This window comes from Engraulis encrasicolus, chromosome 11 (assembly GCF_034702125.1).
Source record: "Engraulis encrasicolus isolate BLACKSEA-1 chromosome 11, IST_EnEncr_1.0, whole genome shotgun sequence".
NCBI classification, from domain to species: Eukaryota; Metazoa; Chordata; class Actinopteri; order Clupeiformes; family Engraulidae; genus Engraulis; species Engraulis encrasicolus.
Genome location: NC_085867.1, coordinates 31,669,429 through 31,688,650, shown reverse-complemented (window position 1 = coordinate 31,688,650; position 19,222 = coordinate 31,669,429). Strand labels below are relative to the sequence as shown.

At 42.4% G+C, this 19,222-nt stretch overlaps 1 protein-coding gene across 1 annotated transcript; it reads right to left on the bottom strand.

The window, feature by feature from the left end:
* Window positions 1–28: 28 nt before the first annotated feature.
* ppp2cb (protein phosphatase 2, catalytic subunit, beta isozyme) lies at window positions 29–15,231 on the bottom strand. The gene is made up of 7 exons (XM_063210449.1): window positions 14,719–15,231; window positions 11,817–12,026; window positions 10,194–10,367; window positions 8,070–8,159; window positions 7,492–7,653; window positions 2,832–2,950; window positions 29–996 (listed from the first exon to the last, which is right to left on the bottom strand). Exons 1-7 carry the CDS (start codon window positions 14,818–14,820, stop codon window positions 924–926), a joined length of 930 nt encoding a protein of 309 aa, XP_063066519.1. The 5' UTR covers window positions 14,821–15,231; the 3' UTR covers window positions 29–923.
* Window positions 15,232–19,222: the final 3,991 nt, after the last annotated feature.

Here is a 19,222-nt window from a genome sequence, read left to right as displayed (position 1 = left end):
TGCTTAATAATGAACCACAGAGGCAGGGTTTTTGTTTATGGTGTAGCTTGTAATTGAAAGTACTTTATTAGTTCATACACCAGAGGCAATCACATCATGACAAATACACAGAGAAAAAAAAAGTAAACACAAAAAAAATGGTGAAGTTTAGACAGAGACAGACAGATTAGTGTAAAGAGAGAGAGATGGAGAAGAGAAGGAAAGAAAGGAAAGGTAAAGTGGATGGGTTTTTGTCATATACATAAAAGCATACACTCCCAAAAAGGAGACTCCTCCGTCAATATTAAGTATTCATTCCAAATAGAGTATAGTGTTTTAAAGAGTCGTCTGAGTGTGTGTGTGTAGAGTGTAAGCTTGTGCATTTTGTATAAAACATTGTTGTATTGTCACATGCCTGGCACTGCCGACCCAGAATACAATGTCCAGTGATAACGGGGGGTGGGGGGCAGGAAAGGGGAGGTGGATGTGTAGGGGAGAAGAAAGCGAGTTTATCACATCTCCTTTTATTTTTTTCCTCTTTTGTTGCTCAGAGTAATAATATACATTTTCAAGAACAGAGAGAACGTCTTTTTTACCATCAATAGTATACAGCAGGCAATTGCACTAGAGGCTACAACGGTACACTGTGTGTTGAAGTACTGAGACACAGGGCGAATTGTTTTTTTCTTTTTCGGCATCAAATGCTTTATATGGCACATTTTGGTCCATGTTAGTGCTTTCACGTCGTCGCAAGAGACTCCCGTGCACATGTACATATACAAACATACAGCACTTTGTGTTGTGCATATATACACGCGTACGAGCAACCGCCGGGATATATTTATATATATATATATTTTGTCTCTTTGTTGCTTGCTTCAGAAATCTCCTCTCTGCTCCTGTCTGGCCTCGCCTTTCCTCCCCCCCGTCAGGCCAGTGCGAGCTTATAAGAAGTAGTCAGGGGTGCGGCGAGTCACATGAGGCTCTCCGCGCCGAGGAGCAGGGTCAAACTGTAAGCTGAAACAGACAACGGCAACATAAGGGTTAAAACACTTAATTTATACAAATACGATTGTATTATACTTCTATGTATGAAGAGCTTCATTGCAAAATGACATCCATTTTGTACTGGATTGATATTTTTATACTGGGCATTGCGTTGCAAAATGCATTTTATGTCAGCTTGATAGTATGTCCACAAAATATTTGAATGGCAAGAATTCACACATAGACTAGGGCTGTGCAATATATCGTATTAATATCGTGATATCAATATTTCTATCAAACAATATCAGATTTCATAATATCAATATTTTTACCATTTGTCTATACTGCCAAAAGGTAGGTTACGCAAATGCATTCCCCTCCATTTGAGCCATTACGAGCAAAAAACAGACTTGCTACCTAACAATCATGCAGAACACCACTGTGTGTTTCTCTATGGCCCTCCACTCTAACTGCTGAAGGGAGGGAAGATTGTGAATTGTTTAGCACAATTGATTCGTCTTTAAAAGAAATATCGTCTAAAAATGTTGTGATATCAATATTGACTGAAATAATCGTGATACTGATTTTTCTCATAATCGAGCAGCCCTACCATAGATGTCTGCACAGTCATTACCAATAATAAACTGCCAAAGTAAAAAAAAAAAAAAGGCATTTTGCAATGAAACTCTCCATATACACAAACATTATCACATCTTAAAGAAGTAGAGGCAAGTAATCAAACTGTAGGCTAAAGCAGACAGGGGCACCACAAGGGTTAAATACATTACTAATTCCCATATAACATACTGTACGTAATTATTCAAAAATATATTGTTAATGGTCATTGTAGCGAAGGGGAGTAGAGTTGCCCCGCCGTGACTCGAACCCAGACCTTCTGGGGTAGTAAACTGGGGCTCTGATCGCTACACCAAAGAGCCAGGCTTGTTGGCATATTAGTCAGAACACACCCACAACCCTAGTGATGGTCACAATCATGAATACAGATGATGCCAAAGACAGAGGTCAAAAGTTTTTTTATGTTACACTTTTTTATATTACACTTCTACTGTCATACGTCATACGTCATACATCATACGTACTGGACAAGTTAAAAAAGTATTTTGGGGGGTGTCATTGAGTTGCATGTTGCTTTGGAAGAAAGTGCTCTTCAACTTGAACATAATTTTTTTTAATTAAGTGGCATACAACACTAAAACGCGCTACTTGTATTTTTCTTCAACAACCCGTTTCTCGACATACTGGTTATCTGTTTTGCATCTCAGGAGCACATGTCTGCACTAGATGTCGCTAATGCCAACAACCCATGACAAATGCATGGAAATATGCAAATCAGATCAAATCTCAGGTTTGTCAGGAGCACCCTGAAAACAGCCCAGTTCTCTATTCCAGTGTTCACAAAAAGGCACATTTAGGTTTCAGGTGAAATGTCAGGATGAATCTAAAAAGAAAAAGAAAAGCCCTGCAAAAGTAAATGATCCTCAAACTCACCTTCAAGCACAGAGGAACAGTAGCTGTTACTTTACACCAAGATGCAGCTTACAGGTATATGGATATTTTTTTAAGCATAAAGTACGTCTGGGCCTTTCTTTACAGGTAAACAGACAGGAAACCCAAGTTTTAAGTGGAGACAACGCACCCGTCACAATGCGGTTTTTAATCCACATACCATGTTTATACGCAAACGGATTAAAATATATATCAGTTTTTAAAAAAACGGCCTAAATCATCGGCCAAATATCCCTATAGCCAGGCAAATATCCCTAATGCTTGTTTTGTGAGCCCTGTATACAACTCTTGTTTCATCTAAGGTGGATGTGTGTAAACACAAGACAAAGTGTACGTACAAGGAATATTTAAGAGTGTCGTCCAGTTCCATGATGGCAGCTTGATTGCCACAGCGATAGCAGTAGTTTGGCGCACTGAAAATGGTGACCACATTTCTGTCGTGACACCAGTTGTAGCCCTGCGAGGGAGAGAGAGAGAGAGAAAGAAGAGGGGAGGATTTTATTTCAGTGTATTCATGCAAGATACAAAACTGGTTTCGAAATATCATGTCTCATCCCAGATAGCTATGACATGACTCTTCTTCTTTTGAAGTAATTAGGACACTCAAACCCACACACTCTACATTCCTCCTTACTGATGCTTTCCAATCCAACCACCCAACTCCGACAGGTTAAAGCCAAAAGCCTTTTGTCCTCCTCCTCCTCCTCACATCACCAGGCTTGGCAGACAGCTGACTGGGGCAGCCAGCCGCCTGGGACCCCGAAGCCACTACACTGATTGATTGATTTTTTACATATATTGCCATTTCAGCAGCTATGGCTATATCATGGCCAATACCGATAGAAAAAAAACATAGCATCACATTTACAAAACTAAAAACCATATACCGAAACATGGCTTAAAGACGACGGGGCTGCTACTTTTATTGAAGCTTGCCCTTCCGATTACAAATTCCTTCACGCCCCGAGACCAAAGAAACGAGGCGGAGGCGTAGCCATACTTTTCTCCAACAAATTTAATTGTACTAAGATGAATCTGGGCTCTTTCTCTTCATTTGAATACATGGCAATGAGGGTCCAAGCAAACCTCAAACTGATCATTATTGTTCTGTACCGTCCACCGAAATTCTCTTCGTCATTTCTATCTGATTTCTCCACCTTCATGTCGGACGTACTTACTAACTATGACAAAGCAATAATTGCTGGCGACTTTAATATCCACGTAAATAAATCAGATGACGCAATAGCCAAGTCTTTCTTAGACACATTAAATGGATTCGGTCTCGTCCAGAATGTTACAGAACAGCCTACCCATCGAAAAGGCAACACACTTGACCTTGTTATTTCACATGCACTTGATATCAACAATATATCGGTCACGGACGTCGGCCTCTCCGACCACCACTGTGTGTTTTTTGATTTTGACATTTCAACACAAATTAGCACACCCAACAATGTCATTCACAGACGACGCATTAATGCCTCTGCTGAGCTTAAGATTTCAGACCTCATCAAATCAGGTGACCTACTAAATGGTCACTGCACACCTGATGAAATGGTTGATAGCTTCAACAACAACTTAAGAGGAATTCTAGATAACATAGCTCCAATTAGAACGACGACAAGAACCAGAGCTAGGTATTCACCTTGGATGAATGACTCACTTAGAGCCTTAAAAAGAAAATGCAGAGTAACCGAGCGTCTTTGGAGGAAAACTAAATTAGAAGTCCACAGACAATCCCTTAGGGATGAGATCTCCTCCTACAATAATGCGGTACGCTCAGAGAGAAAAGCATATTTTTCCAAAATCATAACAGACAACCAGCATAATGCGAAAGATCTTTTTTCCACTATTGACCACCTGCTTAATCCAACACATAGCAATAACAACCTAAATGCAGCATCACATGCCAAGTGCGAGGAATTTGCTAGATTTTTTAATAAAAAGATTGCCGACATTAGAGAAGGCATCCAAGGTGGAAACGCAGCAACCTCTGTCGCCCACTCAGGCGATACACCGAGGGGAGGGTTAAACCCCCCTAGGAGACCTGAGAGCTTCCAAAAGTTTTGTCCAATTACAGAGGACGACCTCTGTAAAATAGTCAGGGAAAGTAAGCAGTCTACCTGCAGCCTTGACGCGATCCCCACATATCTGCTAAAAAACATACTTGGTTGCTTAGCAGCACCTTTACTGCAAATTGTTAACACCTCTATGCTTACAGGCATTTTTCCAAGCTCATTCAAAACAGCCATGGTAAAGCCACTCCTAAAAAAGACAAATTTAGATCAGAATTCTTTAAACAACTACAGACCTATATCAAACCTCCCCTTTATAAGCAAGGTACTAGAAAAAGTTGTATTTAAACAGCTTAATCAACATCTGGCTGGGAATGATATCTTGGAAAAATTCCAATCAGGCTTTAGAGCCAACCATAGCACAGAAACAGCACTAACCAAAATAATAAGTGATCTTAGGCTCAACACTGCCGCAAACAAAGTTTCAGCTCTTATCCTCCTCGACCTCAGTGCCGCCTTTGACACGATAGACCACAACATACTAATTGACCGCCTTGAATCTTGGGTAGGCTTGTCCGGTCACGTCTTAAGAGTGGTTCAAAACATATATTACAGGAAGACAGTTTTTTGTCACCATCGGAGAATACGTCTCCAACAAGTATGATGTACCTTTTGGAGTTGCTCAGGGTAGTTGCTTGGGCCCTCTCCTCTTCTCTCTCTATATGTTGCCCCTGGGCTCCATCATCAGAGAGCACAATGTTGATTTTCATAGCTATGCCGATGACACTCAACTATATATCTCTGTCGAGCCTAGCCAAACCACTGCCATTCATGCCTTGACTAAATGCATGTCTGCCATTACAGATTGGATGAACAGTAACTTCCTAAAATTAAATGAAGATAAAACTGAAGTGTTGCTCATTGGGCCTAAGAAAAAACGTGCAAAACTCCACTCAAGCCTAGGTGACCTAAGCATACACATTAAAGATAAGGTTACTAGCCTAGGTGTGGTCATAGACTCGGATTTGAGCTTTGAGCCTCACATCAACAAGATAACAAAATCTGCTTTTTTCCATCTTAGAAATGTCAACAAAGTGCGCGGCTTGGCCCCCCGACAAGACGCTGAGAAACTTATTCATGCCTTTGTCACCAGTAGGATAGACTACTGCAATGCTCTCTTCTCTGGTCTCCCAAAAAAATTAATTGACAAATTGCAACTCATTCAAAATTCTGCGGCAAGAATCCTAACAAGAACCAGAATGAGAGAGCACATCTCTCCTGTCTTGGCAGACCTGCACTGGTTACCTGTCTCATACAGAATCGACTTTAAGATTCTGCTCACAGTATTTAAAGCATTAAATGGACTTGCCCCTAGCTATATCTCAGACATGCTTTCTTTTTATGCCCCTGCTCGAGCTCTCAGGTCCACTGATGCCAAGCTGCTAAGGACCCCCACCCCCCCGCAGAAGAAGATCGGCGACGCCGCGTTTGCCTGCTATGCGCCCAAGAGATGGAACGCCCTCCCCATCGAGATCCGATCAGCCACCTCCGTCGACTCCTTTAAGAAGCAGCTGAAGACCCACCTCTTCATCCTTGCCAACTCCTAGCTGCCAAGGCGTCATAGTGTCCCAGCCGCCGCAGCGCCCTTACTACTCGCAATCCAGCCCTGGCAGGGGGCTCCCCTAGGTGGCCGCTGGTCTCTGCCTGAGGTTTCTTCCTGACTACAGGGGTCTTTTTTCTCAGACCTCACTGAGCTTTTTTTTTTCCCCCTCACAACTATGAATCAAGCGAAAGGGAGTTTTTCCTCACCCCTGATGCCACCAGGGGCCGCATCTGAGCGCCCAATCTCTGTGTGACTATCTATGACTTATGATAGGCCCAGCCACTATGGACCTTACACATCTAAGAATCCTGGTCCTAACCTACGTTGACCTTATGACTCTACATTCTCTGTCTATCTCTTCTTCCTCTGCCTTCCTGCTTTTTCTGCCTCTCCTCTATACCTCTCCTTTTAAATCTATCTCTAACAATGTTTTTTCCCATTTGTTAAGCACTTTGAGTTACATGCCTTGTATGACACAGTGCTATACAAATACAATTATTATTATATAAATAAAGATATTAAATACGTTTTTTTAACATCAATACATTCTAAAAAATTCAAAACCTTTAAAGGTGGGACCTTATTAAAAATATCAAAAACATTATCTTTCTTGAAAAAAACTGCTGCCTTTTCATTTTCAGTACAGAGCAAGTTAAAATATGCTTAATAGATAGGGGGCTACAACAAAAATTACAAAGAGGAGGTGCAGCCAGCCACTACACTAGATGGTGAACAACAGCTAACACTTAATCTACACTAGTGGCGACCTGTTGGGAATGTTCATATCTCTCTAGAAGGGACAATGAAGCCTCATCTTATCCCAGCCTACTCGCCTCTGCCCACTCAGAGTGTATATGTGCAGGAGACAAGACAGAAGAACAAGGGGATAAATGCAGCAGGCCTCAGTCTCCCTGTGTAAATTATGCATCCGTGTGAAAACGGGGAGTGTGTGAGTATGAATCACTGGATATTTAAGGGTCTTTGTGATAGACGCGGAGCGTACAGCAAATATAGCCCAAGCCATCACAACCGTGTGTGGGTAGGAATACCTGAGTCACACAGTAATGGCAAATCTGCAAGCAACACAGTCAGGCACTGAGAATCTTTAGGCTGGGTATATGCCTTTCTCTTTTATTCGCTCAGAAACCAGACACATTTGAGCATTGTTAGCAGGGCTGATGTGCAAAACCTACAAAGTCCAATTGTGATGAATTTACAGAATTGTCCTAAGACTCGCTCCAATTACACTTTTTTCACGATTCATTGTCATATTTAAGTCTTGGAGTTGTATGCATGTTCATTTTTATTACATTAGAAACAATTTTTAAAAAAGCACTTTGCAAAATTATATAGAGTGTAAGTGTGAGGAGAGTGTCTGACCTCCATGACTAACTGGTGAGCTCGTGACACGAGAGTAAGACCATTGGCGTGGTTGAAGGTTTCTGAGATGTCCTGTCCAAAGGTGTATCCTGCACCTCGGGGAGAGATACCCCAGCCCCCGCGGTCATCAGGATCCGACCACAGCAGGTCACACATTGGTCCCTGACAGAAATAAAATGAGAGAATTGTATTTTTTATTTTTTTTACATTTAATTTCATTTAAATAAACATTTACACCTTCATTATTCAGCTAGGATAGAGAGAGACACAGGAAATGAGTGGGAGGTAGCCCACTAAGCCACGTCACCCCTGAGAGACTTGTATTAATAGTGCGGCACTAATCAGTAGCTGGGTCTCTAGTTAGTGGCTGGTTTCAAACATTGACTTTTGGCCTTGAAACCACACCACACCCTATCCACTATTCAAGGCTTGGAATCAATCAATGGAATTGAAACAGCCCTTAATGAGATGAAACACTCCTCAATGGAATTTAATATTCCTTAATGAAATAAACTATTGCTGAATGGAATTAAATACCCATTAATGGAAGTAAACAGCTCCTGAGTGGGTCTACTGACCTCGTGTGGAACTTCCTGCAGGCGATCGAGGGCCCGGATGTGATCCAGCGTGTCTATTGACGGGGACAGCCCACCGTGCAAGCAGAAGATCTGAGACACACAGACAGGGAGGAAGGCAACACAAAACATACATAAGTATTGACTTACGAAATAAACAAAAAAAAAATCTTTAGGTCTGCTAATAATAATAATAATAAACCCTGTCATTTTCAAGTGTGATAAGGGCCCCGTTTCCCTAAAGCGTCGATGCTAACCAATTAGCAACTTAGTAGGCTGCCTATGGGAAATTGCATTGCAACCAAGTAAGATGCTACTTCAGTTATCAATGACGCTGTTGAGAAAAACATCCCTGGTGGGAAGGCAAAACACAAATAAACCATGACAGATGACATCACACAACATCAAGTGACGCCTCTGATGAAGGCTGCAGAGACAAGGCAGCCGAAACTTGTCAGGTACAAAAAATAAATACCTTTCTCGGACTTGAAAACAAAACTGATCATCAACGGACCAAAAAAGCTGAGAAAACAAGCCCACCACCACAATAATAGTTGGAGCGAATCAGCAATACGAAGAAACACACACACACACACACACACACACACACACACACACACACACACACACACACACACACACACACACACACACACACACACACACACACACACACACACACACACACACTATATTTTTTGTTGAGTATTTCTATGCATGTGACAAATAAAACTCTTAGAAGGGAGAGTCTGCCATCTCACTGCCTCTTACCAACCCTGCTATCTCTGTGCATGTGATGATACAATAAATATCTTTGGCCTTACTGCTGATGTTGTTACAAGGACACAAAGTTGATGAAAAATATTCTGCCTGGCTGGGAAAGACCTGCTCTGACCCCGAAACTTTTTCCAAGACTCAAAAACTAGCTTCTTATTTTCTGTTGTACAACTAATGCACATGTTCCCCTGAGGGAGCATTCCACTGGGTTGTCTGAGATATCCAGGGGCTACTCACACACAGCCTGACCTTTACAGACTGACTGCAGTTCCACATTCTTTTCAGATTGCCGCTAAGCTAAATGTTAAAATGGGTTAACTTAACTTGGCCCACTTTGTCAAACTGAGTTTTGCCGCTTCTCACTCACAGCAACACAAATGTACACAGTACATTGTTAAATGTTAAGATGGGTTAACTTAACTTGGCCCACTTCGTCAAACTGATTTTTGCCAAGTCACGCTCACAGCTACACAGATGTATACAGTATGTCAGAAAGTATTAGGGTAAAGCTGAGACATATACACTGGCGCTGTAACAGTTCTTGTGTGTAAAATAGGTGTATAACACCTAAAAAGTTTGAATGTATCCAGACATGACTAGATAAGTTCCATATTAACTATGAGCACACAAGCGCGCGCGCACACACACGTCTTTCAAAACAAAGATTTTCAAATCTCTAAAAGAAATGCAAAAGCTAAAGAGCCACAATGGTGCTTCAGAGTCGGTCTTTTATTGGCCCACGCTGACATACATTACCAAACCAGTGTGAGGAGTCCGCACATTCAAAATCCTTCTTTCCTTGATTTTTTTTTAAATTCCATGGCAGGATTACGTGATTACTGCTTCCTACTAAACTTGTTTGGCTTGGCTTGGCTTCTATCCGTCTTTTACGTAAAATTGGTTCTGGAATGTTTTGACAGCTCTGCTGAGCCATATCAAAGTAACCTTTGTCCTCATTCACATCCACATACAAGATGTGCAGTCCAGTGCTTGCACTTCTCATCACATTCTGTACCATCCCACTGACTGAGTCATAAAAAAAAAACACGCACCTGAAACAACTGCTTAGTAGGCAACGACCTCATAGAGGTTCAAACAAGGATGCATGTGACTCAACATGCTCACTGGCTGATTCCCACTATCAGTTCAGCCCAAAATGTTCGACTCAAAGATTAGAGAACTCTTTGCACTCCATTCAAATACAAAACTGACATGTATGCATGATGCATTCCTGTACTTGGTGTGTTGCCTGAAACGTTTTACAACAAATGCCTCATATTCTCTCTCTCACTCACTCGCGCACACATACACAGCTTCCGACGCTGGAAAGGTGCGTCTTGTTAAGCTTACCTGTCCATCGACGAGGGCGGTGAGGGGCAGGTAGTCGAAGAGGTCTGTGAAGTACTTCCACACGTTGGCGTTGCCGTATTTCCTCAAACACTCGTCATAGAAGCCGTACACCTGCGTGATCTGTCTGCTCTCGTGGTTGCCCCGTAGGATTGTGATGCGCTCTGGGAACCGCACCTGCACAAGGAATAGAATAGACTTTATTGTCATGGCACCATGAAAATTGCCTTTGGTCTCACAGAATAAAAACACAAATAGACACAAATGGACAAAACACACATACAAATGCAAAAGGAGAACAAGAGCAATCAGCGATGGGGCCCTGGCTAATAACACTTAGGGTCTGCACACACCAGTTCTGACAGCACTGCAGAGCACCATCGGCTCTGACGATTTAGGTTACGCCCGCACACTGGTGCAGACGTGCTATAGCAATGGATGGCCATTTTCATCAAAGCAGAGCATGGACAATCGATGGGCGGCTCCGACAAAAAGAGAGCTCTAGTGCAGGTCATCTCTTTACTTTGCAATTAATGTACTTTGCACATGGTCCCTGACTAAATAAACCAAATAAACTAAACTAAATAAGCAAAGATTGTCATATAAGCATATGAAATGTATTGGAGAAATACATTTTACAGCCAATTTATACATACATGACATTTTGCTTCCATTCATACAGTCACTGAGCTCCATCACAGAGACACAGTTGGTACCATTGCTCCTCTTGTCCGCTCCAGCAGCACTGGGCTAATTAATCGGCACAGAGCAGTGCTATTCTTACCACGGGTCAATGGGTCTGCTCCTTCACACATCACGCTCACACACACCGTCCCCCCAATCTAGACATTCAGGCACGTTCATCTCACACACACACATTTTACTGTACAGCTCTCTTGCTACGTGTTGTCAAACTGTGAAGCACATTCAGCTGCGAAATGTGTTATCAAAATATTAGCCTATTAGTCCTTGTTACGCATGCATTTAACAGTCGTCCAAATCGTTCGTACTAGCCAACTGTACCAATGTGTTCCAAGCACTAATCGGGCTCTGGAAGATGCTTCTCTCTGATGTACATCCAAAATAGATAAGAGTGATGTGCAGTGGTACTAAATGTGATCTCCTCAAAAGACCAGACAGGAACAGGACTTGCATTCAGTTTGTTCATCAACATTCCGATAGGAAACACACCTAATCCCTTTGTAATGGAAAGCTATTGATACGCATCTCATTAGGGCAAATTACTACTGATACATTTGAACTTTGCTGAACGGAAACCCCATGTGCTCCTCCTAATGGAAGAATGCATGGACTAGTGAACAGGCTACAGTGATTGGTTACACACAGTGGTGGTAGAAGGTGGCGGATGAACAGTTGAGATTAAAACCTCTGTCCTGATTTAAGTTCTGAGTGAGGTCCGCACAGCATGGAATAAATCTTGATAAATAATTTCAAGTGTGCAGACCTCAGTCAATGGACCTTTTTCACACACACACACACACACACACACACACACACACACACACACACACACACACACACACACACACACACACACACACACACACACACACAAATATGGAATGGAATAATCTATTCTGGAATAGCAGACACTGGACGACTGACCTTAAGTGCTACGAGCAGTGTGACTGTCTCCACCGAGTAGTAGCCTCGGTCCACGTAGTCCCCCATGAACAGGTAGTTGGTGTCGGGCGACTTGCCCCCGATTCTGAAGAGCTCCATGAGATCGTGGAACTGACCGTGCACATCTCCGCACACCGTGACCGGGCAGCGCACATCCTGCACGTTGGACTCTTTGGTCAGGATCTCTTTTGCCTTTGAGGAGTTTTAAAAGAATTGCAGAATGAAAAGGAAATGGATGGAAACAAAATGATTAGAGGGTAGAGAGTGATGTTCCTGCAGAATAACAATTTAACACAGAGGAAAGGACAGGGAGGTGATGCATGTTTCAAGAGGAAGCACGTGCACCAGTGACTTTCCACAAAGGAAGCATGCATCCTCCACCCCCCGCCAAAAAAAGAAACCCTTTTTATGCTAGTGATGCAGCGGTAGTGCTACACGTGAGAGGAGAACTCCTAAGCATCACCATGGAGACCATGTGTCCATGGAGACGGCTTTGGCGTAATCCTGCTCTTTTTTCAGTAATTTCATGGACCAGGAAGGAAGCTGACTTCTGGAGTCAACGAAAAACTGAAGGCCTTCATTTCTAATCAGAGCCGATAAGTACCAAACATTCAATCATCATGTGTCGTATCAGCGTAGGCCGCTGTGCTCATTCATTGCTGCAGATTATAAATACTGACAAAATAAAATACTGGCATTATACAACATTAGACAATGATTATACTGTTGTTGACAGTATCTTACGGTCCAATGTTGGCCATGCTGTACTGCTTGCATAGTAAAAAAAAGTACATAAACAGCAATGATAAGCAGAGGAGACTTTGAGTTAGCTGACTGTTAACCACCTTGCTGAAATGGACAGCTCCAACCAACTACAGAGTTTCATTATAATTGGCCATTTACAGAAATAACAAAATGATTTAATGACGAAGTTAGTAATTTAATAAATCCTAATGCATTCATATATCATTTACTGTTTGCAATCATGCCTTTATATCCAGGATATGAGAAATTATCTAGTGAGTGACCAGACACAGTTCAGTACACAAATCAGCAAGACAGACTGCCTCTAGGGTTTGTCTCTTGTAGGGGTGTAACGATATCGAACCGACGTATCGTACCGAAAAGACCTGTACCGAATCGAACAGTGCTGTACTGAGTACCGAAAGGTTGCGTAAAAGGCTACTCTGTTCATGGTTTTACATTATGCTGCTACTACATGCAGAGGCTCGTGCAGAACCCTGAGAGAAAATGCAAGAAAAAACAGGTGTGGAGGCTTGGTCTTTGTGAAACATTGAGGAGAAAGTAGTATTTCCCTTTTTTCGTTGGTATTTTCACAATTTTTTGGTGAAATTAACAACGTGCTGAGGAAGAAAATGGTTTTCTATTTCCCATATACTGTACCGAAAATGTACCGAACCGTGACCCCAAAAACCGAGGTACGTACCGAACCGTGATTGTTGTGTACCGTTACACCCCTAGTCTCTTGTAAACTGGGCTAGTGTTTTCCAGTAAACTACTTCTCTTACCAAGCCCTTCATCAAGCTTAAATTCTACCAATTTGGCAAATGGTCAGCAATCCATTTGATTGAACATCACATTGCATTATGATTACACTACACTCAACTGACGCTTTTGTCCAAATCGCCTTTAAGGTATTGGTTTACAGTCCCTGGGGCAACATGGGGTTAGTTGCCTTGGGTACTTCGACCATGGGTTATGTGGGATTCGAACACGCAACCAGAGATGCAACCCAATAACATATTGCAACACATGGCAGCAACCTTCCAAATCCAAGACCACCTCCTTGTCCATAAGACCCGGCTGTCACAATATCTGCCAATTCAAACATTGCACACGCCAGTCGCCAGGTACTTCTGCAGTAGGACAGTGGCGGGGTAAATATCAACGCCAGACTTTCCCATAACCTTTGAATAGCTGTCAAAACCAAGTTGCAAATCCCCACTGTCCGAACATGCAATATTTCCATAGACACCCATTAGGTAGGTGCTTTAAGCCCAAAATACCAATGGCCCCTCTCCCTTGGCAGACAGGGTGAACTTACAGGGGTTATAGTTAACACCACAAGACTGCTGATAGAGCTCATCTGTAATAGCCGAGTTGTTGGAGTATTTTTGTCTGACGGCTGCGAGACAGCTGTTGTACATGCATTGAGGACTTTAACTTGTCAATAACACTGTGGGTGGGTACGGGGTGCTTATCCAATAACTAGAGGAGCGACTGATAAGAAACCCCTTCCCCAAGTAAGCAGGTTGCGGCTTCTTGGGGGGATGATTGTACGCACCATCAATCAGGGAAGTTTCTGGAATGTTGTAAAATGATATGCACTGCTCAAATGCCACCAAATTTGCGGACCAGGCCTAGTCTGCTAGCCTACCTCTCAGGGGTGCTACAAATATGATGGCCCTCTTGACAACCACAAGACATTCGATCATTTCAATTCTTTCTGACTTATAACCAAGCTGCGCAAGACCATCCCTTGTGCAATTGTCCAAATAGCGTTTTCAATAGAGTTGTTTCGAATCGTTTTCGCCGTGACATGCCGCACCTGACATGTCAGGCCATTTCAGCACCGCATGAAGCTGAAGCTCCGAGTGTTCGCTAGTAGCTAGCAGAAGTTGGCCAACCAGTAACTAACTTCGCTGTAGAGCTCTAGCGACTAGAACTAGCTGTCTAGTTCAGATAGCTCGTTAGTGCTCTAGCTCTACCTGTAAGTCAAAAACACTGACATGTACTTCACACCACTGCGAAGTTGTAGAGTAGCAGCGTCAGTCGCTACATAGATTTTGAATTATATGACATTTATTACTAACTAATCACATGGAATAGTACATATTCCATTAAATGAGGAAGGATGCCTTACCTTTTCGCATAACGTCCTCACTTGATTCTCCGACAACTGTTTGCACTCATTGAGTTGTTCAACCCACTGGTCTAGTTCCTTTGTAAATGATTTATCGTCCATTTTGAACGAGCCCAATTATTAAAATAATAAAATTCCTTTTACCAAAGTTCCCTTACCACCTGGGTTTCACCAGATATATTTAGGTACCGCTCAGGATTTAGCGATATAATTTCCCTTCATACGACGCAAGAGCCGGGTTTTCGGCGTCTACCCCAAAGCTAATGTTGGCTAGCTGGCTAAGTGAACGTTACACTGCTAGCCTGCGAATAACAGATCGAAACAAGAGACGAAACCAAAACAAATGAACAAAGATGCGTTCTCTGGTACAAGGTGATGCATAGACCGATACGTTCAGAGTGCAGGTGAAGTTTACATATACGATTGGCCGCAATAATGTTTTGGCTAGCTAGTTCCCTGTTTCCCCCCGACCTTCCTAGGGAAACTCGCTGTGTAATGGCCGCCCTGAACTCGCCCCGTTTTTACGTCATCACAGTGGCATTTCCATCAGACCCGCGTGCTCAGTAGTTCTAGTTCAACTTTAACCACACACATTGCTGCCTTCTTGTGGGGTGGAAGATTTATTGTAGGCCTAAAGGAGATGGGCATATAACCCAAACACTAATATAGATCAAAAGCAACTTTATGATTTTGGACGGATTAGTTATTGTTATTGTTGTGTGTGTGTGTGTGTGTGTGTGTGTGTGTGTGTGTGTGTGTGATTGAACTGAATAATTGTAGGATTGTTTAATCTCGAACAGGCCAGATTCAAGTATGTTCTAGACATGGGATGTGTGCCAAACTGTGAGGTCACCTGGTGAGAGCAAAATAAAAGCTGTAGTCATACTTGTTCATCATAACAGTGACATCAGAAGCACAAGAGCAGGTGACTCGCAGGGAAACTCGCTGTGAAATGGCCGCCCTGTATTGCCCCATTTTTTTTGGTCATTCTTAGAATTTGTGCATTTTTATTGTCTCTGAGCATATACTGTATATATATACAGTACATGAAATATACATAATTTTGGAACTATTCCACTTTGTTACTGCAGATGGGAGTGGGTACTTAACAGAGACTATGATAAGTAGCGCTGGAGCTCCACAAGGAACGGTGCTCTCCCCAGTGTTGTTCACCTTGTACCACTGACTTTAGTTACAACTCAGAGAGGGGGCGCTAAAGCTACACACACACCTTCTGGTGTGAACCAGGCTACATAATCTTAGGGTGTTTTCACACTTGGTTCCTTTTAGCCATTTAAGTGCACTCAGACCAGTGATTCAGCATTTTCTGTGCATATTTTCTGTGCATACAGCTATGCAGACGATACCCAAATATACATCAGCATTAAGTCCTCTGTCCCACCCACTCCCACCTTCACCACTCATCAACTGCCTGCGCAACTTTAAAACCTGGATGGCTGCAAACCTACTCAAACTCAATAACGACAAAACAGAGATCATTGCAGTGTACCCCCCATCCCGGGCCAAGGAGGTTGCTGATCTGTCCCTGGATGTGGATGGCTATACCATCAGGCCATCCTCAGAGGTGCGAAACCTAGGTGTCGTCCATGACCCTTCCCTCTCATTCCAGTCTCACATCAAAAACATCACCAAATCTGCCTTCTTCCATCTCAAGAACATCTCCAGACTCCGGCCCTCACTCTCTGACTCTGTGACCGAAACACTTATCTATGCTTTCATTACTTCCCCCCTGGACTACTGCAATGGGGTACTGTATGGCCTACCCAAGAAAGCCTTGGAACAACTACAGTATGTTCAAAATTCAGCAGCCAGAATTATATCTCGCACAAAGTGGTGGCAACACATCACTCCCACACTCAGACAGCTTCACTGGCTCCCAGTGAAGTCCCGCATTCAGTACAAAATTCTCCTGCTGACATACAAATCACTTCACTCTCTTGCTCCTCAGTACCTCTCTGAACTCCTCCAACCCCACTCCCAGTCCAGGTCTCTGCGGTCTTCTGAAAAGGACAATCTCATCATCCCTCGAGCCAGACTCCGAAGTGTTGGTGACAGAGCTTTTTGTGTTGCTGCCCCCACGCTCTGGAACAGTCTACCTCCCAACATAAGCCAGGCCCCCACACTGGCTACGTTCAAGAAGCACCTGAAATCACATCTATTCACATCTATTCAAACCTTGACTTGGATTGCATGATGAGAGATCAAGTAGTCATAATAAATATAGGATATTTTGACGATATTGCTTCTCATCCATATTTCATGGTCAGTACCATGATTATAGCCATAACATAAAAAGCCAGGAATATTAATTATGGTTTTCCCTTCACTGTCGACTCTGTATCCACCCTGTGTGCCGCGTCTGCTTCATCCTCCGATATTTCGTATTAAAATGGTAATTGTTAAACAGATTTAAAAAAAAAAAAAAAAAAAATTGGTAATATTCTATAATAGGTAAAGAAAAAGATTTAATTCTAAAGGCCAACACTTTTAAGATGGCTGACTTTCAAGATGGCTGACTTGAGATTGAATCTGAGGAAGACCGAGAGGTCGAAACGTCATTGCCATTGAATGAATGAATAAAAAGAAGAAAAAATAATTTAAAGAAGAAAAAAATCCAAAGGAGTGTGCGAACCTTTAAAAAAAAAAAAACCGTATTTTTTTGGTTCAGCACCAGGGATTGTGCACAAGTAACTCTCTACAAATATACTGTATATACCACTATAAGTGGGTATACGGTTTATATTTGCGCTATTCTACAAACTTATAAATAATGGATCAATCCATTTTAGGCAGGTATACTTAAATCACTGAAATTTTGAGGTGGGTACACTGCGTATACCTGCGTTCTACGTTGACTACACTACTTCGATACGTGCCAGAATGAGAAGTCAGCTGGTGATGCAACATAAAAGCTGTAGTCATAGTTGTTCATCATAACAGTGACATCAGAAGCACATGAGCAGATGAACACCATGTCTTTGAGGTTGTGTGGCGTTCAAACAGAGGGTTACCTTTTGATTGTATTTCAGAGAATTTTCCATATCAATCCATTGTTTATGGTGAAGAGATGGTCAACGTAACGTTAGGAATATACTGGACCTTGGGGTAATTCTAGAGAGGAGGAGATCATTACATAAGTCATTTCCACCAGACTTTAAAGGAATATTTAATTGCCAGTGATCTGCAACCAAGATTCAGAAGCTGCAATCCAGTCTTTCCAAATTAGCCTGGTTTTACCGGTTCGATTCAACCAGGTGATTGCCTAATTGGACGGGTATAACCAAGTCATTTGGAATACGTGGAACTGGATTATACCTTTTGAATCCAGGTGGCCCACCACTGTTTATTAAACAAGGGAAACTTGTATGGCCTATGACTTTTCAACAAAGGCACAGCATACCCCATGGGCTACCCCATGTCACCAATGTAACACAAAGTGGGATCAAGTCCATTCTCCTAAATGAGTTTTCCATTGAACTGGATTCATTCTGACCCCTTGCTAGTCTCCTAAAGGGACATAGCAGCTTAGAACCTTAGGTCATATTGATTCTAGAAAAAAGGAACTCCCTATGAAGACCTACTGTATCTCTATCTTATTCTGCATGTAATTCCTTACACGTGTCAGCAGGAGGCAGCCATGACAACAGTGGCTCTGCAGTGCCTTGCTTGCACTTTGTGTAGAGTGTAGAGCAGTGTTTCCCAACCAGGGGTACGGGTACCACTAGGGGTACGCGAGCACCCTGCAGGGGGTACGTGGAAAAATTAACAAATGCATGGGGAATAGTCACATTGGCATATAGAGCATGAGTGAGGGGTACTCATCTTAGGACAAAAAGGTTTAGGGGGTACACAATACAAAAAAGGTTGGGAAACACTGGTGTAGAGTGTGCTACATGCTCAGGCAGTGACACTACCAGGCCTAGATTGGTAATCATGCATGCAGGGCATTTCCCTGTCTTAAGGAGGCAATGTTGTTGGTTTTTTGTATTCTGTCAAAGACTGGCCCAGGATTTAGAAGGGGCTGCTCAAAAATGCCCGAGCCTTTTTTTTTGGTCCAAGTCCACTATAGGGTGACGGTTGGTAGATGAATGTGTTCAGTCACAAGTCTTCTTTATAATCTTACCCATCAGGTGAAAGTTGACTGTTGAGTCATTGGCTTCCAAACACAGAAATCACAATGCAATGAAATGTCTTGACTTGAAAATGTAGTAGCATTTCATTACTTCATCCCTTCCAAGAGCATGGCTTTTTCGTTGTCTAATATGATTCCTGTGCAGTAGTAGTCTAATAGCTTAGCTCCAAATATAAAGGAATCGTTCAGTTTGTGATACAAGCATGAAAATTGGTACACATATAGCCAAAGGCATTCCAAAAAGAACTGGATATGGAGCCATCGTGAATTTTCAACATGGTGGCCATGGCAGCCATTTTTCAAAATGGCCGCCAGCCACAACAGTTTTCTTGGATATAATATATTTTAGAC

What these genes read in the sequence shown, in the direction of transcription:
- ppp2cb (XM_063210449.1), bottom strand. Translation starts at nt 14,820, where the DNA reads ATGGACGATAAATCATTTACAAAGGAACTAGACCAGTGGGTTGAACAA. An exon ending in CTCACCAGTTAGTCATGGAG is followed by an intron (nt 2,951 to 7,491) that starts GTCAGACACTCT and finishes TCTCCCTCGCAG; the next exon opens with GGCTACAACTGGTGTCACGA. An exon ending in GACACTCTTAAATATTCCTT is followed by an intron (nt 997 to 2,831) that starts GTACGTACACTT and finishes TGTCTGTTTCAG; the next exon opens with CTTACAGTTTGACCCTGCTC.